At 40.0% G+C, this 27,018-nt stretch overlaps 3 protein-coding genes across 14 annotated transcripts; 2 read left to right on the forward strand and 1 right to left on the reverse strand.

Annotated features, from left to right (window-relative positions):
* Nucleotides 1–9,361: 9,361 nt before the first annotated feature.
* On the forward strand, nt 9,362–10,282 carry LOC126604010 (early nodulin-like protein 1). Its single transcript, XM_050271062.1, has 2 exons — nt 9,362–9,652; nt 9,762–10,282. Exons 1-2 carry the CDS (start codon nt 9,460–9,462, stop codon nt 10,109–10,111), a joined length of 543 nt encoding a protein of 180 aa, XP_050127019.1. The 5' UTR covers nt 9,362–9,459; the 3' UTR covers nt 10,112–10,282.
* A 1,817-nt stretch (nt 10,283–12,099) lies between these two features.
* Nucleotides 12,100–17,341, reverse strand: LOC126604009 (nucleoid-associated protein At2g24020, chloroplastic-like). 3 transcript variants are annotated; one of them, XM_050271060.1, is made up of 8 exons: nt 17,219–17,341; nt 14,677–14,850; nt 14,058–14,209; nt 13,165–13,262; nt 13,020–13,059; nt 12,620–12,691; nt 12,464–12,520; nt 12,100–12,368 (listed from the first exon to the last, which is right to left on the reverse strand). In XM_050271060.1, exons 2-8 carry the CDS (start codon nt 14,753–14,755, stop codon nt 12,297–12,299), a joined length of 570 nt encoding a protein of 189 aa, XP_050127017.1. In that variant the 5' UTR covers nt 14,756–14,850; nt 17,219–17,341; the 3' UTR covers nt 12,100–12,296. The 3 variants fall into 3 exon arrangements, with proteins under 3 accessions (XP_050127017.1, XP_050127016.1, XP_050127018.1); XM_050271059.1 differs by having other exon boundaries at nt 14,677–14,854; nt 17,219–17,299; XM_050271061.1 differs by having other exon boundaries at nt 14,677–14,854; nt 17,215–17,230.
* Nucleotides 17,342–18,320: 979 nt separating this feature from the next.
* LOC126604005 (uncharacterized) lies at nt 18,321–26,874 on the forward strand. 10 transcript variants are annotated; one of them, XR_007616450.1, is made up of 8 exons: nt 18,321–18,534; nt 19,345–20,405; nt 20,645–21,782; nt 23,260–23,453; nt 24,191–24,557; nt 24,810–24,884; nt 25,075–25,165; nt 25,558–26,874. XR_007616450.1 is itself a non-coding variant. In XM_050271055.1 (5 exons), the coding sequence occupies exons 2-4, from the start codon at nt 19,357–19,359 to the stop codon at nt 25,154–25,156; spliced, it is 1,206 nt and encodes a 401-aa protein (XP_050127012.1). In that variant the 5' UTR covers nt 18,321–18,534; nt 19,345–19,356; the 3' UTR covers nt 25,157–25,165; nt 25,558–26,874. The 10 variants fall into 10 exon arrangements, 2 of the variants coding, with proteins under 2 accessions (XP_050127012.1, XP_050127011.1); XR_007616452.1 differs by having other exon boundaries at nt 24,236–24,557; XR_007616456.1 differs by having other exon boundaries at nt 24,392–24,557.
* The last annotated feature ends 144 nt before the right edge of the window (nt 26,875–27,018 follow it).

Below are 27,018 nucleotides of genomic sequence, written 5' to 3' on the forward strand. Positions count from 1 at the left end.
CTTCTTCACCCTCCCCCGTCTAATAGGATCAAAGTACTTCTTTTGTGTGTCCCGGGTAAAGTTGATAGGAGCATATGCTCCCAAACAACTTTGAGTGGAGTCGTTCGAAAAGAAGTTTCTATGGCCCCCTTGCTCATTTAACACTGCATCCGGGTGCCGATGGAGATACAGCGACCCTTGCTCACTTATCACTGTGCTCAGGCCACACAGCGCGCCACTTACGGGTGACGCCCTAGCTTTAGCGCGATTTTGTTCTGGATTCATTTTCATAAGGATTCGACGTGATCATGGAGTGCCGGCTGTCGACTACCTGACGCCCTCCCCCTCCTCCTTTATCCGGGCTTGGGACCGGCCATGTAAGACATAGGCGGAGTTATAAAAGAAAAAGAAAAAACATGCAAAAAATATCAGGTGTCTGGGGAGCGGGAGCTATATATATATATATATATATATATATAAACCATGAAGAAAGATCTCTCTACAAACCATACACAAATAAACGAGTACAAACTATGGCACAATCGCTTGAGCAACACACATGCAGTTATTATTTAATTTCTAGGACGAAGGTCGATGATCAGGATATTTCCTGGGACGAGTGACGTCAGGGTCAACCCTAGCTGCAGGTGGAGAGTCTGCCACCCTTCGAGGACAGACCTTGGGCTTTTACTTCACATAAAGGGCATAGTAGCCAAGGGCACCGGCGATAACAGCGGCAGTGACGGCCGTGGTGGTGGTGCTCATGCCAAGCAAAAAGCCCCTCCTCGCAGCCTCGGGAGGAGGTGACCTCTTTGGTGCGTCTGCCATTTCTTTTCTCTCCAATCTCCAATTCTTCTTGTTCCAGTCTCCCTCTCTCTCTCTCTCTCTCTCTCTGTATATCTTATATTTCTGTTTGGGGGCTGAGACGGTGAAACCTATCTCTTTGTTTCTGCATGCAATATTGCATAGGAGAGGCTTTGTCGACACGTTTTAAGTTGCATGGCACCAAGTGCAGGCCTCCGTCACTCGAAACGTAGCCGGTTCGTGTAAGGTTTTAGGTATATACGATTTCAAAACTACAGGATGCAATGTGAAAAAATATAAAAATTAAAACCTAACTTACCATGAAACTATTTCATGTGAAAAAAAATAAAAAATCACCGTGTCTCCAAACTTTGGTATGACTCTAAACCTTGATGAAATCCCTATTGCGAACCTAAACCCTAATTTTATGTGCCTATAACATTTAATCCATATTTTTTGATTTTTCTACAAATTTATCGAACCACTTGACATAGCTTGAATGTGACCAACTCTCTATTGCTTGCATGTGAACCAAATTAGAATATAATTATAACTAAAATATCATTGAATAGTATTTTCAGATGATTATTTATCATCGTAATTTCCAAATTTTAACTCCGCCTATGTACTTACATTGCCGGTCCCAAGCCCGGATAAAGGAGGAGGGGGAGGGCGTCAGGTAGTCGACAGCCGGCACTCCATGATCACGTCGAATCCTTATGAAAATGAATTCAGAACAAAATTGCGCTAAAGCTAGGGCGTCACCCGTAAGTGGCGCGCTGTGTGGCCCGAGCACAGTGATAAGTGAGCAAGGGTCGCTGTATCTCCATCGGCACCCGGATGCAGTGTTAAATGAGCAAGGGGGCCATAGAAACTTCTTTTCGAACGACTCCACTCAAAGTTGTTTGGGAGCATATGCTCCTATCAACTTTACACGGGACACACAAAAGAAGTACTTTGATCCTATTAGACGGGGGAGGGTGAAGAAGCTAGGACAGAAGGGTAGAGTTCAAGAGAGCAAAATGCGTTTAGGAACGTGGAATATAGGAACCTTAACGGGAAAATCTATGGAAGTAGTGGAAGTTATGGTGAGGAGAAGGATAAATATTATGTGCCTACAAGAAACTAAGTGGGTTGGTAGTAAGGCAAAGGATCTAGAAAACTCAGGGTTTAAACTTTGGTATTCGGGCACAAATAGAACGAGAAACGGTGTTGGCATCATCGTGGACAAGACCTTGACACAAGATGTTGTAGATGTCAAGAGGGTAGGAGATAGAATCATGGCAATCAAGATTGTAATAGGACAAGAACTTATCAATGTGATTAGTGCGTACGCACCTCAAGTAGGGTTGGATACAAGTTCGAAGGAGAAATTTTGGGAAGACCTTGGAGACTTGGTGCAAGGAATTGCTCAGACGGAGAAGTTATTTATAGGAGGAGATTTAAATGGACACGTGGGCAGGGAGACAGGCAACTATGGAGGTTTTCATGGTGGCCATGGTTTTGGGGAGAGAAACGAGGATGGGGAAGCTATCTTGGATTTTGCAATGGTATATGATCTCTTCTTAGCCAACACCTTCTTTAAGAAGAGAGAAGAACATGTGATCACCTACAAGAGTGGGTCGTCAAAAACACAAATAGATTTTCTTCTAATGAGGAAAGGGGATCGTATAACTTGTAAGGATTGCAAAGTTATACCAGGAGAGAGCGTGGCTAATCAACATCGCTTGTTGGTGATGGATGTACATATCAAAAGACTGAGACAAAAGAACAAGACTTGGAAGTGTCCAATGACTAGATGGTGGAATCTAAAAGAAGAAAAACAAGCCATTTTCAAAGAGAAAGTAATCACCCAGTGTGTGTGGGATAGAGATGGGGAAGCTAGCCAAATGTGGGATTCCATGGCTAGTTGTATCCGAAAAGTAGCAAAAGAGGTATTAGGAGAGTCCAAGGGCTTTGCCCCACACCAAAAGGAATCTTGGTGGTGGAATGAGGAGGTACAAACAAAGGTGAAGGCTAAGAAGGAATGTTGTAAAGCCTTATACAAGGATAGGACTGATGAAAATGGTGAAAGGTATAGAAAAGCGAAGCAAGAGGCGAAAAAAGCTGTGAGAGAAGCTAAGTTAGCGGCTTACGACGATATGTATAAACGACTAGATACCAAAGAAGGAGAGTTGGATATCTATAAACTAGCTAGAGCAAGGGAAAAGAAGACAAGGGACCTAAACCAAGTGAGGTGCATCAAGGATGATGATGGAAATGTTCTTGCTACAGAGAACGCGGTTAAAGACAGATGGAGAGGTTATTTTCATAATCTTTTCAATGAAGGACATGAAAAGAGTGCTTCTTTAGGGGAGTTGAGTAACTCAAAAGAGTGTAGAAACTACTCTTTTTATCGTCGAATCCGGAAGGAAGAAGTGGTTGTAGCTTTGAAGAAGATGAAGCATAGAAAAGCAATAGGCCCAGACGATATACCAATCGAAGTGTGGAAAGTTTTGGGAGAGACAGGTATAACATGGCTCACTGACCTTTTCAATAGGATTTTGAAAACGAAGAAGATGCCAAATGAGTGGCGAACGAGCACTTTGGTGCCTATCTACAAGAATAAGGGCGACGTACAAAATTGCATGAACTATAGGGGTATTAAGCTAATGAGTCATACAATGAAGCTCTGGGAGAGAGTCATTGAGCATAGATTGAGGCAAGAGACACGGGTCTCGGACAACCAATTCGGGTTCATGCCAGGGCGCTCAACCATGGAGGCAATCTATCTCTTACGAAGATTGATGGAAAGATATAGAGATGGGAAAAAGGATTTACACATGGTCTTTATAGATTTGGAGAAAGCGTATGATAGGGTCCCAAGAGACATTCTTTGGAGGATTTTAGAGAAGAAATGAGTATGAATAGCATATATCCAAGCTATAAAGGATATGTATGAAGGAGCAAAGACTGCCGTAAGAACTCATGAAGGACAAACTGAAAGCTTTCCCATAACTGTAGGATTACATCAAGGCTCATCCTTAAGTCCTTACCTTTTTGCGTTGGTAATGGATGAGTTAACAGGACATATTCAAGATGATATTCCTTGGTGTATGCTTTTCGCAGATGATATAGTGTTGATAGATGAAACTCAGGAAGGGGTAAATGCAAAGCTTAACCTTTGGAGAGAAGAGTTGGAATCTAAAGGTCTTCGCCTAAGCCGATCAAAGACAGAATATATGGAGTGCAAGTTCAGTGCACATGGAGGTCAAAACGAGTTAGGGGTGAGGATCGGAGATTAAGAAATACCAAAGAGCGACCGTTTTCGTTACTTATGATCTATCTTGCAAAAGAACGGAGAATTAGATGGAGATCTCAACCATAGAATACAAGCTGGATGAATGAAGTGGAAGAGTGCATCCGGCGTGTTGTGTGACCGCCGTATGCCACTGAAGCTCAAGGGAAAATTTTATAGGACGGCAATAAGGCCGGCGATGCTGTATGGCACAGAATGTTGGGCGGTGAAGCATCAACACGTACACAAAATGGGTGTAGCGGAGATGAGGATGCTTCGTTGGATGTGTGGGCACACGAGAAAGGATAAGATTAGGAATGAGGATATCCGGGGTAAAGTAGGAGTAGCCGAAATTGAAGGAAAGATGAGAGAAAATTGGTTACGGTGGTTTGGACATGTGCAAAGAAGGCCTACTGACGCTCCGATTAGAAGATGCGACTATGGGACAGAGGTTCAGGGCCGAAGGGGTAGAGGAAGACCTAGGAAAACTTTGGAAGAGACTCTAAGAAAAGACTTAGAGTACTTGGATCTAACGAAGGACATGACACAGGACCGAGCACAATGGCGTTCTAAGATTCATATAGCCGATCCCACTCAATGACCTGGATTTTCCAAGTCTCCAACCGAGAAGTTTTCCTCACTCAGGAAATTAAGGGAACACTACCTCAACCTACATGCTCCACTCACAAAGCTTCAACAAAAGAAAATTCAAAGAACTTAGCGAAGAAGGCTTTAGTGTATTTAACACAATACGTTGAAATGAAGGAAAGCTTATTTATTGATATCCCCGATAAGCTACAAATATGTACATATACATAAGTCAAAATAAACAAACAAGAGGGAGCCTTCACAAAGGTTGCTTAGGAGAAGTCTCAGCAGTCGGTAGAGCTCCAGAAAGAGAAGGCACCGGAGGGGGATCATTCGGAGCCTCAGTACTGGACAGAACCCTAGAAGGAGGAGGCATCAGAGGTTGATCATTTGGAGCTTCATTACGCGGTACAGCCCCAGAAGACGAAGGCAATAAATGCCTTTGGAATAAACCCACAAATCTCTGATGATCAAGTAAAACCTGACCATCAGATTCCTTCATCTGGTCAAGCTTCCTCTTCATGTTTGTAGCATAGTCATGTGCGAGCCGGTGCAACTGTTTATTCTCATGCTTGAGCCCTCTAATCTCCTGTTTGAGACTCATCACTTCAGCCGCCAATGATTCAACTTGGCGGGTTCGAGCAAATAGGCGTTGGGCCATATTAGACACAGAACCTGCACACTGAACACTGAGAGCCAGAGAATCCTTAACAGCTAACTCATCAGACCGTTTGGAAAGTAGTCTGTTATCTTTGGGAGTGAGAAGGTTCCTGGCCACCACCGCAGCGGTCATATCATTCTTCATCACGGAATCCCCAACGGTAAGAGGACCAGTAGGGGAGACGAATGATGGACGCCATATGTTGTCAGGAGAAGGCGGGGCTGCCTCTTCAGCAAGGTTCAAGTCAAAACGACGGTCGGAGGGGCCAGACATTTTCAAAGGTGTTGAAGAGAGAAGAGGTCGGACAAATCAAGATCTTAGAAGTGCAAGAATGGAGCTTCTACTGGTGGAGATTCAAGTGTGCTTTGGAACTTAATGCCAGCCCCTATAAAAATCTGCACTCGACGGAGCTTCAGAAATCGAAGAGGCGCCTGCTCAGAAATCGAAGAGGCGTTTGCTTTCTCAAAAGCAAGGCTGCTCAGATACCACGAGGGTCGATCTCAGAAATCGAAGAGGCGTTTGCTTTCTCAAAAGCTGGGCTGCGCAAAGACCACGAATGCCGATCTCAGAAATCGAAGAGGCGCTTGCTTTCTCAAAAGCTGGGCTGCTCAGAGACCACGAGGGCCGATCTCAGAAATCGAAGAGGCACCTACTTTTCCAGCCTTGTCAGCACCTGTCACACGCACACTCAGCTTTGCGGAAATTATGGGCATTCGGTCGAAGACTTCTGGTGAAGTAGAAAACACATGAGTCTTACTATTCAATCACCCACTTCCCACACGCAACAGTAGCTCATGGGTACCACAGATAACTTTGCCAAAGTTCTCTGCCAAAGTTGAACACGTGAAGCTTGCAGCTCCCACTACATCGCTCTGACCAAGAAGGGTAAAAGAATAGCAAAGAAACAACACTAACAAAGTTTAGACACATAAATTTTGAAGGTCTAGCTACCATATTATTACCCACAAGGTTAAAGGAACAGTACCACTGCTGAATAATTGGAAAGTCCCTGTGTGTCAACCTCTGTGCTTCGTGGCAAGGTAGACTAGCAAACATGCCAAACCTTTAATCACATTCGAGAAAACACTCCCAACAAGATTGCTTGCTCCAAAATTAAAGAGGCACCGTCCTCCGAATCTCGAGAGCCAGACTCCCAACATGACTACTTTCTCAAAAATCGAAGAGGGTAAAGGAACAGTACCATTGCTGGATAATTGGAAAGTCTTTGTGTGTCAACCTCTGTGCTTCGTGGCAAGGTAGACTAGCAAACATGCCCAACCTTTACTCACATTCGAGAAAACACTCCCAACAAGATTGCTTGCTCCAAAATCGAAGAGGCACCGCCCTTCGAATCTCGAGAGCCAGACTCCCAACATGATTACTTTCTCAAAAATCGAAGAGACACCGCTCTCCGAATCTCGAGAGCCAGACCCCCATCATGATTGCTTTCTCAAAAATAGAAGAGGCATCGTTCTCCGAATCTCGAGAGCCAGATCCCCGATAGGATTGCTTGTTCGAAAACCGAAGAGGCAACACTTTCCCAACTTCAAGAGCCGGATCTCCTTGGATAAAGTTGTCTGTAATCTTCACACGCAACATCAGCTTTCCAGATACCACAAACCACTTTTTCAAAGTGCTCTGACAGCGTTAAAACATGTGAAGCTGACAGCTCCCACTACCGTGCTATGACCAAGTAGGGTAAAGGAATAGCATTACTACTTGTTGTTAAGGAGACTCCTATATATGTCGACCTCCATCCCCAACGGACAGGCAGAACTGCAAAAATGCTCAACCCTTCCTCATATCTGAGAGGGCACTCCCAACGAAACCTTTCGAAATATTCAGCTTTCTTTCCCCCCGATAATACCTCTGCAAACAAGCTATACTAGAGCAAGAATATCTCATATCATCAGGGTTAAAAGCAAGAGTATCCCATATCATGCTTTTTCCCTGTCTTTTCCTTTGACCTTGTTCTTACCTGCAAGACAAGGAGAAAGAGAGCAATCAGTCAGTACTTGGAATCAAGCTTCCAGCCAGGAACTGACTGCCTGGAACCCCTTACCTGATTACTTACCTAACATTGCTCTCGAGTACTCATCTTCAACATCTTATGCTTCCAGGGAAGATACCGCATCTGTCTGAGGAACAGATAGGGCAAGGGAGAAGGATACAAGGAAGCATGTGGAGACAAGCGTAACAGCACACGTGCCGATACATCCATTACTCTGTCAAAGAAAAAGTATCCCATATCAGCAGGGTCGAACGTACTCTAGATTTGATGGACTTGTTTTGACCCTCAAATTCTTCAGTCGGCCTTATACTCTGGAGGAAACCAGAAAACCCTCCAGCTCAGTTCAAGAATAAGCCTGTGGAAAGTTACTTCTTCAAAAGCAAAAGTATCCCATATCATCTCTTCTCATTTTCTTCTCTTTATCCTTCATGCTACCTGCAAGATAGGGAGATTGTGAACAATCAGCCGGAGCTATGATTGCTTACCTTGTCTGTCACCTCTTTCAGCAGATCCCCTAGCTCGGCGACTTGGGGGACTCCTACTACATGGTTTGTATCGCGCTTGACCAAGCCTGAAACTACAAGTAAGCTTCAAGTGAAATTGATACATTACCTTGTGCATCTCCACCAGTTAAAGATACCACCCCTGGATGGAGGAAGAGTGCTTCCAGAGAAGATGCCCTATCTACCTATGAGACAGATAAGGCACGTCAAGACGATACCACACTCCGATACTTAGAAGTTTCGTGATTAAGAGATCATTCTCCCACAATATTTCCTAATGTCATTTGTACTAAATCATTCACTTGTACTCATTAAAGGAGAGCTTGAACCTATGTACTTATGTAAACCCTTCACAATTAATGAGAACTCCTCTATTCCGTGGACGTAGCCAATCTGGGTGAACCACGTACATCTTGTGTTCGCTTTCCTATCTCTATCCATTTATATACTTATCCATACTAATGACTGGAGCAATCTAGCGATGATCACAAAATGCGACCGTTTTCGCTACCTAAGATCTATCGTGCAAGAGAACGGAGAATTAGATGGAGATCTCAACCATAGAATACAAGCTGGATGGATGAAGTGTAAGAGTGCATCCGGCGTGTTGTGTGACCGCCATAGGTCACTGAAGCTCAAGGGAAAATTTTATAGGACGGCAATAAGGCCAGCGATGTTGTATGGCACAGAATGTTGGGCGGTGAAGCATCAACACGTACAAAAAATGGGTGTGGCGGAGATGAGGATGCTTCGTGGGATGTGTGAGCACACGAGAAATGATAAGATTGGGAATGAGGATATCCGAGGTAAAGTAGGAGTAGCCGAAATTGAAGGAAAGATGAGAGAAAATCAGTTCTGGTGAGTTGGACATGTGCAAAGAAGGCCTACTGACGCTCCGGTTCGAAGATGTCACTACTGGACAGAGGTTCAGGGCCGAAGGGGTAGAGGAAGACCTAGGAAAACTTGGAAGAGACTCTAAGAAAAGACTTAGAGTACTTGGATCTAACGGAGGATATGACACAAAACCGAGCGCAATGACGTTCTAGGATTCATATAGCCGACCCCACTTAGTGGGAAAAGGCTTTGTTGTTGTTGTTGTTGTTGTAATTTCCAAATTTTATATATAGAAATTTATAATTAACTCACAAGGGTCCCGACATGAAAAAAAATAATAACTTGAGAAAATTAATAAAATCAAGAAAATATTGCATTCACCGAATTACAAGTACAAGTCTGCAAGTAATTGAATTTTTTTTGCACGAAGCAAGTAATTGAATTAGAACAAAGAAGAAAAAACAATTACGAGTATTAGCTCCACAAAGTAGTACTGTACCCCCGCCTCCTAAAACGACGACGTTTTGAAGCATTTCGAATCCAGCTAGTGTGCACTCACAGGGCCCAAGCCCTGCAACCAGGTGTTGTAGTCTTTCCATGCTTTGTGACCGTTGCAATAAACGTTTTCTTTGCCGTTGCTTTAACGTTTTCCCTAACCCCGTAACGGCTACTTTTTCTCCCCAGACAATATATACATCACAGCTGAGACACCATAGCCACGACTCAAATTTTCTCTCTCTCCCTCTCTCACTCTCAAATTCTCCAAAATCCGACAACACACTTGCAGACACACTCTCTAATAATGGCTGGCTTTTCATCCTCAAAAGCTCTGTCATACTCCTCTATTCTCGTGGTCTTTCTCCTCTTCAGCTTCTCGGAAGCCAGAGAGTTCGCCGTCGGCGGCAAGAATGGCTCATGGGCAGTCCCCTCCTCTGAATCCCAATCCCTCAACAAATGGGCTGAAAGCACCCGCTTTCGCGTCGGCGACACTCTTGGTAAAATCCCCAGTCCAATTCCCATCTGGGGATTTACCATTTTTTGTTTTAGGCACATTACTAATTTTTTTTTTTTTTTTTTTTCTGTAAAATGTAAATTTGTTTTCAGTGTGGAAGTATGACAGCGCCAAAGACTCAGTGTTGCGAGTGACGAAAGAAGACTACACCAACTGCAATGCTTCAAATCCTATTGAGCAGTACAAGGACGGCGAGACCAAGCTCCACCTCGACCAGCCGGGGCCTTGCTACTTCATCAGCGGAACCAAGGGACACTGCGAGAAAGGGCAGAAGCTGGTCGTGGTTGTTATGACTCCAAGGAAGCACCTCGGTATCTCTCCCGCTCCTTCTCCGGCTGGGGAGGTTGACGGTCCTGCTGTTGCTCCTACCAGCGGTGCTACAAGCTTGCAGGGTGGTGTTCTGACTCTGGTGGCATTGGGAGTTTTTACTCTCTGGTTTTAGAGGAGCGAGGGGGGGGGGTATAATTATTTGTTTAATTCTTTAATTTTTTTTCAGAGAGGGGTCTGAGATATTATGTAATTCTATTTCGAATATCGTAATATCAGATATATCATTTTATAAATAGGAAGATTTTGAATGTGGTTTTTAGTTATGAATATTCTTTGATTAAAACTTTGTTAGTTTTTAATTTTTTTTATTAAATTGCTTAAAATTAATGTGATAATTTATTTCTATGTAGGTTACTATATTTTTTAAATTAAAAATTAAAAATTTTAGTTGTTTATGTAAATGAGATTTTAAATAGATAAAAACATAATTTGTGGGATTAAAAATATTAAAATATAAATATACTATGTGGTGTCTCCTCGTGAGCTGATCGTCGAGGTCTTCCGGCGGCTTGACTCCAAGCCCAGCCGTGATGTCTGCTCCCTCGTCTGCAAGTGCTGGCCCGACTCCGGTCGGTCGCTCTGTCGTCAGTAAGGGCATGCTTTCTGCTTTTCTCTCTTCGACTGTCGTCAACAAAAGGTTTGTTCTTGTTACTGATGCACTAATCTAATGCATTTGCTCCATTTACTATATGTACATCGAAAAACAACAGGAAGCTCAATCACTTGTCATGAACAAAACTAAAAGATGAAATACCTCCATCCTTTATCGATATCCCACTTATCGACGATGATCATGACAAGAAGCAAGCAAATTCAAATATCATACAAGACAATGAGAACAAAACTTGCATACACAACATTGTAATCAATAACCACCAAGATCAAAAATATCAAATGCATTGGATAATTAGATAAATAATTACAAAAGTTGTAATTAGTCTCCTGGTTTCCATGGATTTCTCACCATTACAACCTGACGAAACAGAATGTTTCTTTTTTCGACCTGCAAAGACCGGAGATTTATGACCAGTTGACCAACTGGGGCTTCGTGGGTCTCAATTAGGGGTTCCTCATTCTCAATTGAAGCTTCGTCACTCTCGATTGGAACATCATCAACCTCAATTGGAGCATCGTCGTTCGTGATTGGGCCATTGTCGATCTCAATTGGGGCATCGTCGATCTCAATTGGGGCTTCATCGGTCTCAATCGGGGCTTCTTCTGTCTGGATCGGTGATCAGCTTGAGAGGAGACATGTGTTGATCGGCGATCAGCTAAAGTGTCGTTGGACATTGTTATCCTTATACTTAACTGAGTTTAACAAAATTTTGTTTTTTGGGTTAATTTTGCTAATAATCTTCACTCCATGTGTTGATCAGCGATCAGCTAAAGTGTCGTTGGACATTGTTATCCTTATACTTAACTGAGTTTAACAAAATTTTGTTTTTTGGGTTAATTTTGCTAATAATCTTCACCACAAGGGATTAAATCCTAATTTTTTTTACCACATGAGCAATCCTCCGAATACCCTATCACCACAGGAACTATTAATCTAATTTGGCCAAAAATTTATTGTATCAAAACATGGGTACATTCTTCAAAATCACAAAAAAAGACATTAAGCTTAATAACATTAGTAAATTTCTTCAATTAAACTTGACATAGATACATTCTAAAATCAAAGAAAAAAGAATGTACCCATATAAGTTTAAAAATGGATTAGAAAAAAATTGAATAGATTTTATATATTAAAAAAAGGTACATTTTACATATAAACAAATTGGTATATTTAAGAATGAGTACATTATAAGATTAAAAAGTTTTACATGAATGGGTACATATAATTAGCATGGGTACATTTAGCAAAAATAAAAAGTACAAATAAAAAAAAAGGGTACAAATACAAATAAATTTTAAAAAATATGGGCACAAAAAGAAATTAATATATGGGTACAAATTAAAACTGAAAAGAAAATTGATACAAGTTAAAAAAGAATTACAAATTAAAAATGGGTACAAAATAAAAGTAAAAATATATGATAAAAAATTTAGTCATAAATATAAATATACTAATTGTAACATTTTAAACATTAAATGAATATATTTAGAAATAAAAAATTATTATTGAAATAATTAATGATGTTATTAATACCAAGGACCTTGATAAAAACTTGAAACTGAAACTTGACCTCATTGAAAATTTTGAATCAACAATTTTTCCTTGAAACTAAGAGGTACGAAGAAAAAAGTTCAACATTACGAAATAGGACAGTTAAATGTCATAGAGATGCACCGGCAAATCATTTCAATTCACCGAGAGCTTTTGGCATTCCTATACTCTGGGCAAGGTTGCTCATTCTATCCTTCATGGCCTGAATATTGGTAAGTACACACAAATACTATCAGTTAAAGCAGCCGACAATTATCAATCAGTTTGTAAAAACATAGAAACACATTGTGTTCTCACCATGACACTCTTCTGATGCGCATCTTTGTATGCTTCCGTCACCAATTCAGAGACTTTCTGCATTGTCAAAATAAAAAAGGAAAAGAAATCACATCTATCCTAAGGAGAAACTCATTCTGGCAAACGGGAAAGGGAACAATAGTTTTCACGACTTACTTCTGCTCCTAGTTCCATAGCAGCCTCAGTTATCTCAGTGCGTACAGGTTGCTGGTTACCAGAAAGCGTTACCTAGGGGAAAATCAGAGATCAGAGGATTGTCAAATCTGAGAGCAACGGAGACAAGAGTATATATATGTAAACGGGGAGAGAAGACGAAGGTTCCATTTAACGAACAGCTGAGCTGATAAAACTAAAATGCACCGATTGGAAAAACTCAAAGTTATCTGTGTAGGTCAGTAAAAGTTTTGCTAGCGACACTATGACCGTGTCTTCACATTATCTTGATACTATGAAAGTGAAAGTTAAAATACCATTCAGACACAAGAAAACCAGCTTATATTCCCAAACTGAACAAATATCCAAAGTTGACCTTGTCGCAAGAGTGAATCATTCGTACCTTTATAATCTCACCTTCACAGTAACCATCAAACACTGCCCTGAAAAAGGGGGAAAAAAAAGAAGAAAGAATGAAGAGATAATAATCATACCACTGAAAGGATTATCAGTATCGGACGAAATTGGATAAAGCTTTAAGAACATACGCAGCAAGCTCTTTCTGCACACGCACTGCTTCAACTTGTACTACATTTTGAGCTTGCTTAACTGTCTCATACAGATTTTGCATGCTGAAAACTCCTGCCTGCATCAAAAGTGCAGACATAACAGTACATCAACTTGATACTTAAATCAAGGTTTCTATTCTTAGGACTGCTGGACTAGCTCCACGTGGACTAAGACAGACTCGGGATACTGTAACAGAAAACAACATAGGATCATAGTCACAATTATGCTAGAAACAACATAAAGTCATTATCAGCATATGTTCTAGTAAACCAAAAGTGGCCAGTTATGATCGACCTCAAGCTTGCAATGTCGCCATTACACAAGACAGATAAACGATGATAACACTATCGCTATAGCAACCTTATAGTTCGACTATAATTATAGCTAGGCAACCCCATTTGACGTCCATACCACTGCCCTTTATCCTAAACGAATCCTGCTACCAATTGCGTGATGCAAGATATAATGATCCATAATAAAACATAGCTGGACCATGTTCGACCAAAGTACAGTTGACAGCCTAATGTCAAAATCTGTGGGCCTTGGGCTGCATAAAGCTACTTAGCTTACAATTGGAAGGGCTACGAAACCCTGCAACCTAATACAGCATCAATCATATAAATTTGATCTGGTGTCCCCACATGAAGCATACAAAGTTAAAATCAACCATCCCCTTTCATTTTAATAGAGTTTGTATTGACTTGACACACTCAACAGAGGAATACAAAGGGCAAGAAATAAATTTCTGAGAAGGATTAACGGGTACAGCAATGCAGCAGATAGCAATTCCAATGGTCAATACAAAGTTGGTCCACCCAAGACAAGTTCCAGAAAAATGGGAAAACAAAGTACAAGAGGGAAAATGCTAAACCTTTGAAGCTGCATCATCACCCCTTTCATTGTTACCCTTTCTCCCTCCTCCAAATAAGCCATACACACGGGACGAACGGGGTGTCCTCCCAGTCTTAATACCAGGCCAAGAAACAATTGAAGGACAGGCTGGACGTGAGTTTACTCCTTCACCTATAATCAGAATAAAGCAGTAAGTTTGATTTGTCATCAGAAATTACGCGATAACCCCGTCTCACAGCGGAATAGGCAAAACATTTTTGCACAACAAAACAATGATTAACAGATTGAGCATAAATTTCGAAAAAGCGCAAACATTTACGCTCACAAATTTTCAATGCCCGCAATTTAGTTTGACATCCTAAACAATCTCACTCAGCTAAGTGGCATCAAATTTCAACGCTCAGAATTCAAATACAATGGTCCAACATTTCCAACAGGAATTTCTCACACTGCCAAAGCCATGCTTTTTCCTCAAGTGTCTGATAAAAAGGGGTTAAAATTGGTACAAAAAGAAACCCAATTTCTGTTCTATCTTGTTTCGAAAACCCCATAATTTCTATCCAATTCGATAAATTTTTGCATACAAAATTGTGCGGAATACTACTGTTATTGAGCCAATACGTTTCGAGAGAGCTTACGGAAAGAGAGGTGGTCCTGGGAGTCGGTGAGGCGGTGGAAGTTGGAAAGCCGGGAGCTTAAAGCACTGGTCGACGACATGACGGACACAGAGAGGGAGGAAGGAGAGGCGAAATAGTGGTGCAATTCAATGCCACTCTCTTTCGCTGTCTCTGGTTTTTGGATCTCTTCGATACCTACCTCAATGCACCAAACAAAACTTTGGTAATTTTATTTATTTTTTATCTTATATAAAAAAAAAAATTTGTGAAAGGGTTTACGCGATTATCGGAAGACCAGTTCCACATGACTTGTAGGATTTTTTTTATGTTTTTTAATTTTTTTGGCTTGACAAAGGGGCATAAGCCCGGATGAAAAAAGAATATTACATATGATTATCACGAGACAAAAAAAAAACACTAATTTATATCTACATATAGCAATTTACAACAAAAAGGAGGAGCTAGTAACTCTCAAAATATCTTGTGAAATCTCAACAATTTTCTTGTTTCACAAAAACAGTTTGCTATTAACTCCGGATTTGTAAAATCGGTTTTGCCCAGTTCTACAAAATTCATCATAAAGTTAAAGCCTCTTTTTGGTAAAATTTTCATGCAAACTCAATTCCGGCTACGTTTTAGGTCAGTTCAATATTTGTAACTGATTCTTCTATTTTTGAGCATAAAAATTTAAGCAAATACTTATGTTAATAAGACCGATTCCAAAGAGTTACTTAAAAGAAAAAAATAAACTGTGCCATCCAAAAGAAAACATAAATTATAATCTAATATCACAAAGATTTTCTTGTTGAGTATTTTTACAATCTACAGAAATACGTCAATGCAATCTTAAGATTCAAAATTTTTGAAAGGATCTACTCTCCCACTTTGGTAAATGATTAGGCTATTTACCAGGTGGACAGATAGACACAGTCACTCTGCAGTTAAACATTTTTATTATTACTTGTTATTGTGTGAATTTACTAACTAGCACTTACATTTTTATTATGTAAATTTACTAATTGGCACTTACATTTTTATTATTATTGTGTGAATTTACTAACTAGCACTTACATTTTTATTATTACTGTTATTGTGTAAATTTACTAACAAACTTTCAAATTAAGCACAAGGGTATGTCATTCAAGTTTTCTCTCCCACAACTGAAACAAAAATGTATATCAAGGCACGGTTCAGCCTTCAAGTAAGGCAACCTGTCACCTAAGGCGGAAGCACTTAACTAGTATTTTGCCACCCAATTCCCAATTGATCAAAAGTCAATATATCTGCTAAAGGCTAACTCTGTTTGCGAACTCGAAAATGACATGTATATGGTCTTCACCGACCCAGTAGAAGACACTTTACACACATATGTTGAGAAGAACAAGGGGATCTTGTAGATCGTGACACTAAGGAGATAAAGAAGATTTTGTGGTAATTTAATAAAAATATTATAATTGTAAGTATATAACCAATATTGTTTATACGTATGTGTTATTTTTGTTAATTTAACAATTTTGTAGGGATGATGTGAAAGGGCTCAAGTACCTCAAAAAGGAGCACAATTGAGAGCATGGGAATTTGAGTGAGCACTCAATATTTGTAGTGAATGGAAAATGTCAATGCCGTTTTGGCCGGTTCTACATGGACTCGCCCCCGACAGATCTCAAAGACAACCTCTTTCCACCCCAGATATTGATGCCTTTATCAAAATTTTACTTTTCATATATCCTGATGGTGTAAATGCGTACAACACTAATATGAGACATTATGCAAATCTTTTGGCTGAAGATTTAAGCCATCAGGATATATGAAAAGTAAAATTTTGATGAAGGCATCAATATCTGGGGTGGAAAGATGTTGGTTTTGAGATCTGCCGAGATGGGTCCATGTATAATCAGCCAAGACGGCATCTTCCATTCACTACAAATATCGAGTGCTCACTCAAATTCTCATGCTCCTGATTGTGCTCATTTTTAGGTACTTGAGCCCTTTCACAGCATCCTTGCAAAATTATTAAATTAACAAAAAAATAACACATTCGTATAAACAATTCTGGTTATATATTAACAATTATATTATTTTTATTAAATTACCACAAAATCTTCTTTATCTCCTTAATGGCCTCTTCAGTGTCACGATCTATATAAGATTCCCCTTATTCTTCGCAACATGTGTGTAAAGGGTCTTCTACTGGGTCGGTGAGGACCATATACATGTCATTTTTGAGTTTGCAAATAAAGTCAGCCTTTAGCAGGTATATTAACTTTTGATCAATCGGGAATTGGGTGACAAAATATCAGTTAAGTGCTTCCGCCTTAGTCATCATGTGATAGGTTGCATTCCTTTAAGGCTGAACCATGCCATGATATACATTTTTGTTTCAGTTGCAGGGTAGAACCCAAACTTGAATTACCCACCCTTGTGCTTGATTTGAAAGTAAAAATGCAAGTGCTAGTTAGTAAATTCAAACAACAACAGTAATAATAAAAATGAAAATGTCAATTAGTAAAATAATTAGTAAATTTACACTAACAGTAATAAAAATGCAAATGTAGACACTTACAAGATATCTCGCCCTTGGCATTGAGAGAGCGAGCTGAAGAGAGATGAGGTAGAAGTAAAAAAGGGTCGCCCTTGGAATTGGGAGAGCTGGAAGAGAGATGATGTAGAAATAAGGGGGGGCTCGTCCGTTATAAAACCCTAATCTACAATAACTAAACGCCCTTCGATTTCAGCTTAATTACAAAAAAGCAGTCTGGGTTGGTTGGGTAGTTTTTGAAATTTAGAAGGGTAATTTTGTCCGTAGGGTTTGGGACGGATTGGGAGGGTTTAGAGCAGCTCCAGCGGGAGCATTTGCTCGGGGGACAGTGGATTGAACAGTGGGCTGTTGCCCGGTGGACATGCTCCAGCGTTTGGGAGCCCGAGGGACAGGCCAAGCCCGAGCGACAGGCCCGGCAGCGATTGCCAGCCCGAGAGCCCGAAGGCCATGTGACGCAAAGCTGACGTCTGGGCGACGCCAGCCATCATCTCCTCTGCAACGATTGAGATCCCCTTCTAAATTGCCCGGATCCAGGTGAACAACCACAGCTTCTTCCACGAAAAAGGTGGGACAGCCGTGGACTCGTCGTCGACGGCATCGTCGAAGATCAGGATCTTCTCCCGCGCCTCGAACGTGACCTCCTCCTCGTCGTCCCATGTCGACGACGGCAGCGACAGGGACTGCGGTTGCAGCAGGCGGTTGGCTTCGTCATCGTCCGCGCCGTCTCGCAGCTCCGACGACTCGTCGTCGTGTTCGCGCAATTGGGCGCTCATGGTTTCTGTCTTGCCAAATCCGTGCGTTTATTTTTTATTTTTTTAGTTGTGGTGAACTGTTGGAGATAGTGTTGGATTCCTTTATAATATTAATATAATTAATAATATAATATTAATTTATACAAAGTAAATAATATAATATTAATTATAAATAAAAAAATATTAATATTTTATTGTCAATTGCCAGGGCTATTCAGTGCAGGGTGGAGATGCAAAAGGCAATTGCCAGGGGAACGCACTATTCATTAATGGCAGTTACTGTTCACTAGGTGGATTAAATAGTGAATAGCCTGGGAGGGCTCCTACACTGGAATTGCTCTTAGGTTTGTTGTCATTCGATGAGGGTTTCGGGGATGGGAGGCTATGCCGCCTCTGAGATAGAAAGAGAGGGACAGAGACACCGAGAGACATAGAGAGCGAGAGAGGGACGGAGTGTGAGTGTGAGTGGGAGTGGGAGGTCTTGAACGACAAACCCGATTTTGTTCCAGAGATCTCTTCAACGACAAACCGATTTTGCTCCAGAGCTCTTCAACGACAAAATCGCACTACATTTCTACTTATCAAAAGGTAACAACACAAACTTGCACTGTGAAAAAAAAGAATGAAAAAGCACTACAGAGAGGACGGACGACGGATCATTCCATAACGAGCAAATCTGGTCTCCGCTTTCTCATTTCTCTGGAATCCCCAAGAGTCTTCTGCCCTCTCTCCACCTCATATAGCCTTCGTTCCAGCTCCTTCCTTGATGTTATATTCTCTGGTCATCTAAGCGACCGTTTATCTTTTCTTTTTCTTTTTTATTCCTAGTAATTTTATGCATATTTTTAATCTTTAGGGTTTGTGCTTGTTTTTGGGGAATTTTTATTTCCTGTTGGATTATTTTGATGATGATGCGATAATTTTTAGATTTGTTAGCGGTTGTGTTGCAGGGGTATTTTCATGAATGGTGTTAGTATAATTGTTGGATTTATCATCTGCTAGTATAGCTGTTAATTTGCTGGTTTTTCATGAATGGTGTTGTATGATTTGGATATGGCTCTCAGTTTCCTCCCTATCGTCAATTGTAATAATCGTTTTCTTCTTATTCTCCTTTGAATCTTATAATTGTAGAATGCCTTTTGGTTTTCGGTGGTTTCGGTGGTGTTGTGTTTGGACCAGTTTTCGGTTTTCTGTTGTTGATTGAAATCAAAATCCTTGGGAGTCTGTTTTTTTCTCTCTCTTTATTTTGAAGTTTCTTGAGTTTTCATCTCTATACTACAAATTATTCTCTTTGACTGTTTTGTTGATATTAATATTGGTTTAGTATTCTATTGAATGAATGATTGATTTTATCTTGTTCATTATTTGACACACATTCCTATCGTTGATCCCACCCAGGACAAGATACAAATGTCGAACAAGGATTGCTATTATTGCATTCAGCTTAATGGGCGAGTTTGCAGCCTAAACATCAGTCAGCTATTATTATTCAAGAAGGGATCTACTTCTAAGAGGCCCGAATTCAAAAATGTGTTTGTCAACGCAAATGCTGAATTTCCCATGCGGATGGGGCTACTTGTCAGGGATTCCAAATTGCATTTTGTTGGGGGTGAGAAGATTGTCAGGCCTGGGATTGTTCCTCACTTGGAGTTGGACCCGAGGTCTTTCAGACGTAGCCCTGAATTTTGCCGCCCCAACTCCCATGTCTTCACCTTTGACCCTACATTCCACACCCTCTATAAGGACATTAACTTTCCCAATCTTTCTGCTCCCAAGTCCTGCCCTATCGTGGTCACCCTTGGGGATAAAAACAAAGTTTATGTCCTTTCAACAGATTCACTCTACCTCTTTACTGGTCATAGTTTAACTGAACCAATTTTCGAGGTTTTTGATTTTGAGTTAAAAACCTGGAAACATCTCCCTCCCCCCCTTTACTCCCGTCGCGCCCCTATCATGTCCCGCTATGCTATTGGCCGCAAGCTGTATCTTAATACCAGCCATTTTTCATGCATTTTTGATGCAGAAAAAGAAGAATGGGACTATGCCATCCCATTGAAGTTTCCCTATCTTATGTGCTCTGTAGAGTACAATGGCTTTCTAATTGCCATGCCCTTATTCGGGGAAGCAGAAGTTGTTGCCTATAACTTGGACTCCTTTGGGCTCACCAATTCTGAAAAGCGTTTAGATCAGCTACAGGAAATATTCAAGGATCCCTTTTACGACCCCATAGAGTGCTGTCTCACCAGTCTTGACGATCATGGCCGCATGTGCCTCCTTTATTCAGGTTTCTCCTCTTCCAACTCTTCCAAAGAGTTTTGGGGACGTGTAGCGGTGTTTCAAGTATCCGTCTCAAACTCTACCGACGGTCCAGTTGTCACTGCAGTTCTAGAGGCTGTCGAAGACTATAACATGCAGGACTTTGTAGTTCGTGATACCTGTATTTACTCAACATTCATCATGTGAGCAAAAGTTTTCTGACTTTCCTCCCTCTTTAACTTTGGCTTTAACGTTGATCTGCATTTATGTATTTGTTAGCACATTATATACGGCTGTGACCTGCCATTTTTTGTTCAATATACGTATGGCTTCTTTCATGCATTATGGTGTCTTTTGAATTCTAAATGTTTCGTATCCTTTTTGTACATTCCCAGTACTTTATCCTAGGCGAAATCGTCATTCCCTGCTTGTCATTTTGTAGGTATGATGATCTGAGCATGGATGATACCGAGGCTGATGCAAGTTTAACGAACTCAACTCTTTCTGGCTTGGACAGGTGTGTTCAGCGAGTGAGACCGTAATTGTAACGGTCATTGTATGTGTATGTTTGTTAAATTTTGTATTATCAAATGCATGTTATATGTTATTGTAAGTGGGAAACATGTTTGTAAACCGGATCACAATATTCCTGTATTAATGCCTTCTTGTTTCCCTGTAATTAAATGTTTTGCTTGTATTCTTGATTGGGTAGTTTTTGAAATTTAGAAGGGTAATTTTGTCCAGTAGGGTTTGGGACGGATTGGGAGGCTTTAGGTTTGTTGTCATTCGGTGAGGGTTTCGGGGATGGGAGGCTATGCCGCCTCTGAGATAGATAGAGAGAGGGAGAGAGACACCGAGAGACATAGAGAGCGAGAGAGGGACAGAGTGTGAATGGGAGTGGGAGTGGGAGGTCTTGAGCGACAAACCCGATTTTGTTCCAGAGAACTCTTCAATGACAAACCGATTTTGCTCCAGAGCTCTTCAACGACAAAATCGATTCGGCGCCTCACCGTCGCACACCTCGCTGTCGCACTCCTTACCAGGACTCAAATCAATGGTAACGTGTCAATTGTATTAATTTTTTGTCGATTTTAATCATTATTCTGAAAATTAGGGTTTGATCATTATCAATTTCGGTTGTGCAGATTTCGTTTAATCTCTTAATTTGGGTGTGCATATTTCGTTTGAATTAATTTGAGTTGTGTAGAGGAAGCAAAATTATTATTTTGAATTAATCATATTTTATTTGGATAATTTGGGTTGTGAGGTGTAGAATCGAAATACAATTCAGACATTTAAGAATCTCAATAAACAGCTCGATAATCAATGGTTACACCAGGATTAATTATAACCTGATTTCATGCCTTGGAGCTTGAGTAACAAGATCATCAAATTGTTAAATTCGTTATCTGTGAGAATAAATACAGATGCTTAACAATATTGTTACTCTTCTACTTTTCTTGGGTTTTTATACATTTGGTGTGTTTCCTTGGTCTTTCCTTGGAGTTGGATGCACTTTGGTTTTGCTATGCAGAGAATCCCCCTGTTTGTGTCCTCTCCAGTTAATGATCAGGTTCGTGGTAAGTATCATCTGTTTAGTTACTTATTTGCTTGATGTTTCTTCGCATATCTATTGAAGGCTTTTCTTAACTAATTTTATGCAATTGATGGCTCATGGAGCTTGCAGCTTAATTTTTTCAAACGGGATTGAATTGATGTTGTAACACCCCATAGATAGATAAGGGAAAATGGGATGTCACTTCTTTAAATTCTGTGGTTGTAGCTTAAGCCTTCTCTGCTGCCAATGTGTTTAATTGCTGGTTTTGAACATTTTTAGGGCTTGTTGGATTGGTGGTTAAGAACAATTTTTTTTTTTGGGTTTGTTACATTTTTAGTTGAATTTTACAAATTTGAATTATGTTGGATTCTTGCTAATTTTTTAAGCAGGATGGGTTTTTATTTTTTTTATTTTTTATTTTTTACAAATTTGGAAGATAAAGCAACAGTATAATGCTCCACTGCTTCTGAATAGCTTCCTGATCTAAATGCTTCATTGCCTGCATTCTTTTTTTAGAAGAGCTGTGATATTAGTTCATTGCATTCATATGGAACTTTCATAATTAACTCATGCTCAAAATATCGGCATGGTCATCATACTGATAGCTTACTCAAATGATAAAAAACAGTTAGAACTGTAAGTAATTGCCATTGACTTATGGCAAGGAGAACAAAGTGCACCCACTCCTGGTTCTGATGGGATCCAATATGATTACCAACTAGAAAACCTTGACATGTTTACATTAGTTAAAATCATTTGTACTAATCGTACCAGAGAAGTTAAATTGTAAATAATATTGAATCATGTGGAGAAAAAACCCTGCAGAAAATTTTCATGCTCATAACAGTATTGTTCTGAATCTACATGGTCATACAAATTTTAAATATTGAGTGGTCCGTGAATTTTTCTTAAGGAAATCGGAGATAGGCTATACTATGTGTAAAATTCATGGAAAGACAATTATGTTGCATCAATGCCTATTGCCTGCGATATGTTGACATAATTTAATCAGATTGAAACCAGATGTACTGATATAAATTAATGCAAAATGAAATGGGCATGAAGGAGTGTGCTGCCGACTTGGGATTTAACATTGCAGGTTACATTGACTTACCCTAATTTTTGTTGTTGCACAACAATAGCTGTTTGTATTGTTGTACAGAATGTTTTTGTATTGTTGTACATAATGTTTTTGTATTGTTTGTACAATTAAAGGTCTAATGTTTTTCATTAAGGATTTTGATTGGGATTTTATTATTGGACAACAATACGTTTAATTAGGAGTGTTTCGAAAACCTATTGAAAAACATTATGCCGTCAAATTTGAGCACTGGTTATTGACACTCTCCTTTAGTAAATTGACATGACAAATTGATGTGCTGATAACGAGATATGTGTATATTTTTTTGGCATTCCATTTCCAAACTTAAGTGCTGTGGACAGTCTAAGAAAGTTTTTTTTTTTTTGATCTTTTTGCAATCGCTACGGCGATAACCTAGCTTGCAGGACATGTATTTTGTCACGTTGCATGCACAGACAAACTATATGAACCAGATCAATAAACTCACTCAATAGCGTGTCAAAGGCTGGGCATCCAGCTGCATCATCCCTCTCCATCTGACGTCCTTCCTTCGAAGTTCTCTCATGCGGCTCCCATTGGATTCAGTTTGCTTTTGCCGCTGCGGATCTACAGGTAAAGCTTAAATATCCATACAAAGTTTGCATTTTTTTATTGGAATTTAGGCTTTTTAATTCTTTCTCAATTCTACCATAGAGACAAATATAAAAATTTTACTCTGTAGTTAATTGAACTGATGACAGTATCCCTAAATATAATTCCTTCCCTAATTACAGCAATTATGGCCGCTGTTTTTTAGTTTCGCAAAACTGAATTATGCTGTAAGTGATATAATCCAATTGTAATGGCACTTGCTTTGACTGTGAACAGTGTGATATTCATCAGGTTCGGCTTCATTTCCGTGCTTAATTCTAGTTATTAGTCGTTAAGTCGGCAATTAGGTTTTGCCTGTCTATCATACAGTAATACATTTTAGTTTTTTCAATTTTCTATACCTCTAGTTTGGGATGCTATCCGAATAATGTTAATTGCATCGGAGAAATGTTCGAGTGGGGTTTAGGATTGACTTCAGCTGTTTGGAGCGATAAAAGCTCGATAATTGTTGTTTACTATTCTTGATTGAAATTCAGTATAAATTTTAGTATGCTTCTTAAGATTAATAAGGTAGTGGACTAAAACAACGCGAATCACATTCGTTAGTTTAGCTGTAGTCTAGTAATGTGTTCAGTTTCTTTTCCATGTGCTGGAAGCAAGAAAGAATCGGAGAATTGTTTTCGGATTTGCGGAATTAAAAATAGAAGAATGGGACTCTGCCATCCCATTGAAGTTTCCCTATCTTATTTGCTCTGTAGAGTACAATGGCTTTCTAATTGCCATGCCCTTATTCGGTGAAGCAGAAGTTGTTGCCTATAACTTGGACTCATTTGGGCTCACCAATTCTGATAAGCATCTAGATCAACTACAGGAAATATTCAAGGATCCCTTTTACAACCCCATAGAGTGTTATCTCACCAGTCTTGACGATCATGGCCGCATGTGCCTCCTTTATTCAGGTTTCTCCTCTTCCAAAGAGTTTTGGGGATGTGTAGCGGTGTTTCAAGTATCCATCTCAAACTCTACCGACAATCCAGTTGTCACTGCAGTTCTAGAGGCTGTCGAAGACTATAACATGCAGGACTTTGTAGTTCGTGATACCAGTATTTACTCAACATTCATCATGTGAGCAAAAGTTTTCTGACTTTCCTCCCTCTTTAATTTTGGCTTTAACGTTGTTCTTCATTTATGTATTTGTTAGCATATTATATATGGCTGTGACCTGGCATTTTTTGTTCAATATACTTGTCCAATATATGTATGCCTTCTTTCATGCATTATGGTGTCTTTTGAATTCTAAATGTTTCGTATCCTTTTTGTACATTCCCAGTACTTTAGCCTAGGCGAAGTCGTCATTCCCTGCTGGTCATTTTGTAGGTATGATGATCTGAGCATGGATGATACCGCAGCTGATGCAAGTTTAACGAACTCAACTCTTTTTGGCTTGGACAGGTGTGTTCAGCAAGTGAGACCGTAATTGTAACGGTCATTGTATGTGTGTGTTTGTTAAATTTTGTATTATCAAATACATATTATATGTTATTGTAAGTGGGCAACATGTTTGTAAACCGGATCACAATGTTCCTGTATTAATGCCTTCTTGTTTCCCTGTAATTAAATGTTTTGCTTGTATTCCTGACAGTCGCAGAGGCATGGGCAAGCATGCCGCGGAGTTTGTCACTGATGTTTATATGCATAAAAAACCAAAAACTACACTTTCTTAAATAGGCGAGGTACGCAACTGAGTTTTTTTTTTTTTAATTTACTTTTCGGAAGTTCTGATTCCAGTGAGTCTTTTAACTTGATAGTTTCTCTGTGACTTGTTCAATTTCTCTCCTCTCGCCCTTGGATCTAGATCATTGATCCCTTGATAGGGCTTAAATGTAGCCAATTAAGGGTTACATATAATGTATCAAATGGTATTGCTAAATCCAAAATCAAATTGGATAACCCTTTAATCTCTAATATATGTGGATGACGGGGATCTAAATTTCTCTCACATGCTCCGTCACTATCTTGTTTTTGCCTCTGATTGATTTGGGAATGTTATGTGTTTATAGCACGCGCAGGGTTCTTGAGGCTCCTGAACTCTGCATTGACTAACATACAGGTTTTCTTGTTGCAGATTTGGTAATGCAGTGTCACCTGGCTTTCTCACAAACGTTGAGAACCATAGCAAGTGTTACTTGGTTTCGTTATCATTGTTGTATTAACTCAATTTCAACGCACTTGGCGATGAATGAACACGTCTGTAAGTTTTACGTAATTTGCTGATTCAAATGTGCAAACCTTCTTTCTTTATTCTAGGCAGTCTAGTGTTGGATTTGGTCAGTTGCGTTGCGTAAACAGTTAAAGGAATTCACCGAACGGTTGAGGCTCGCGGGCAATGCAGCTCCTAAGTTGGGATGGATTGTGCCATGTCCCCCTTTATAAGAATGATAAATAAAAGGATCAAGTACCTGAAACTCTCTAACCTTTTAGTGTCATTCCTTGATCCCAACCTTTTTAAACATTCCAAACAAGTACATATGGCCCTCTCATCGATGGACTTTTCAAGTCGGGAAGACTAGATTAAGCAATGCAATCCTTTGAGGAGATGGCAGACTATGGATGCAAACCGAATTCTGCTATTTGTAATGTTCTTATAAAAGGTTTTGCAGAAACAGGTGATGTGGAAGCTGCGTGCGAGTTGTTTAGAAGAATGATTAAGAAGGAATACGACCGGACCTGAAGTCCGGCACCATTCTTGTAGAATGCCTCTGCCAGGCGGGGAGAGTAGTTGATGTTGTGGACCATTTTGAGGAGTTGAAACAAAGTGGCCTCGATCCTGACTCAGTTTCTTACCATTTTTATGATAAATGGACTTGGAAGATCACGGAGGGTAGAGGAAGCGCTCGCACTTTATGATGAAATGCGGACTAGAGGAATTGCTCCTGATCTTTACACATACAATTCGTTCACACCAAATCTTGGACTTGCTGGAATGGTGGAGCAAGCAGGGAGGATTTATGAACAACTACAACTTGTTGGTCTTGAACCTGATGTGTTTACCTACAATGCTCTCATTCCACTGTACGGCACATCCGGAGATCCAGACCATGCTAATGCAGTTTACAAGAACATGATGGTTGGCGGTTGCAGCCCAATGTAGGAACATTTGCTCAGCTTCCCATTCAAACTTGACTTCCAAGAGACACATCTGACCCATCTCTATATCTGAGGCGACAACTCAACGCGTACAAATTCATTTTTCCGCTGTTGATGTTTGCTTCTGAGCGTAGATGTGTATCTGAGGAAGTAACATGTATTGGATATTATCTTTGACTCCCGTATCTTTGTACGGTTTCGTTAACATATGTGTGTAAATGCTGTATCTATTTACCTCTTTCACACCTGTTATTAAACGGAGCTACTGCGTACGTCATCGATCAAATATTGAGTACATGTTGATATTTCGTCTTGCTGAGATTGTTTTGTGAAGATTTATTTGGAGGGTTTTGCGGGAACTGCCCCCAAAGAATGGCTAAAATGTTAAACGATGTCATCCCAGGTTGCATTGAAAGTAACTGATATAACATAATGACAT

Source organism: Malus sylvestris, chromosome 15, assembly GCF_916048215.2.
Source record: "Malus sylvestris chromosome 15, drMalSylv7.2, whole genome shotgun sequence".
NCBI lineage: Eukaryota > Viridiplantae > Streptophyta > Magnoliopsida > Rosales > Rosaceae > Malus > Malus sylvestris.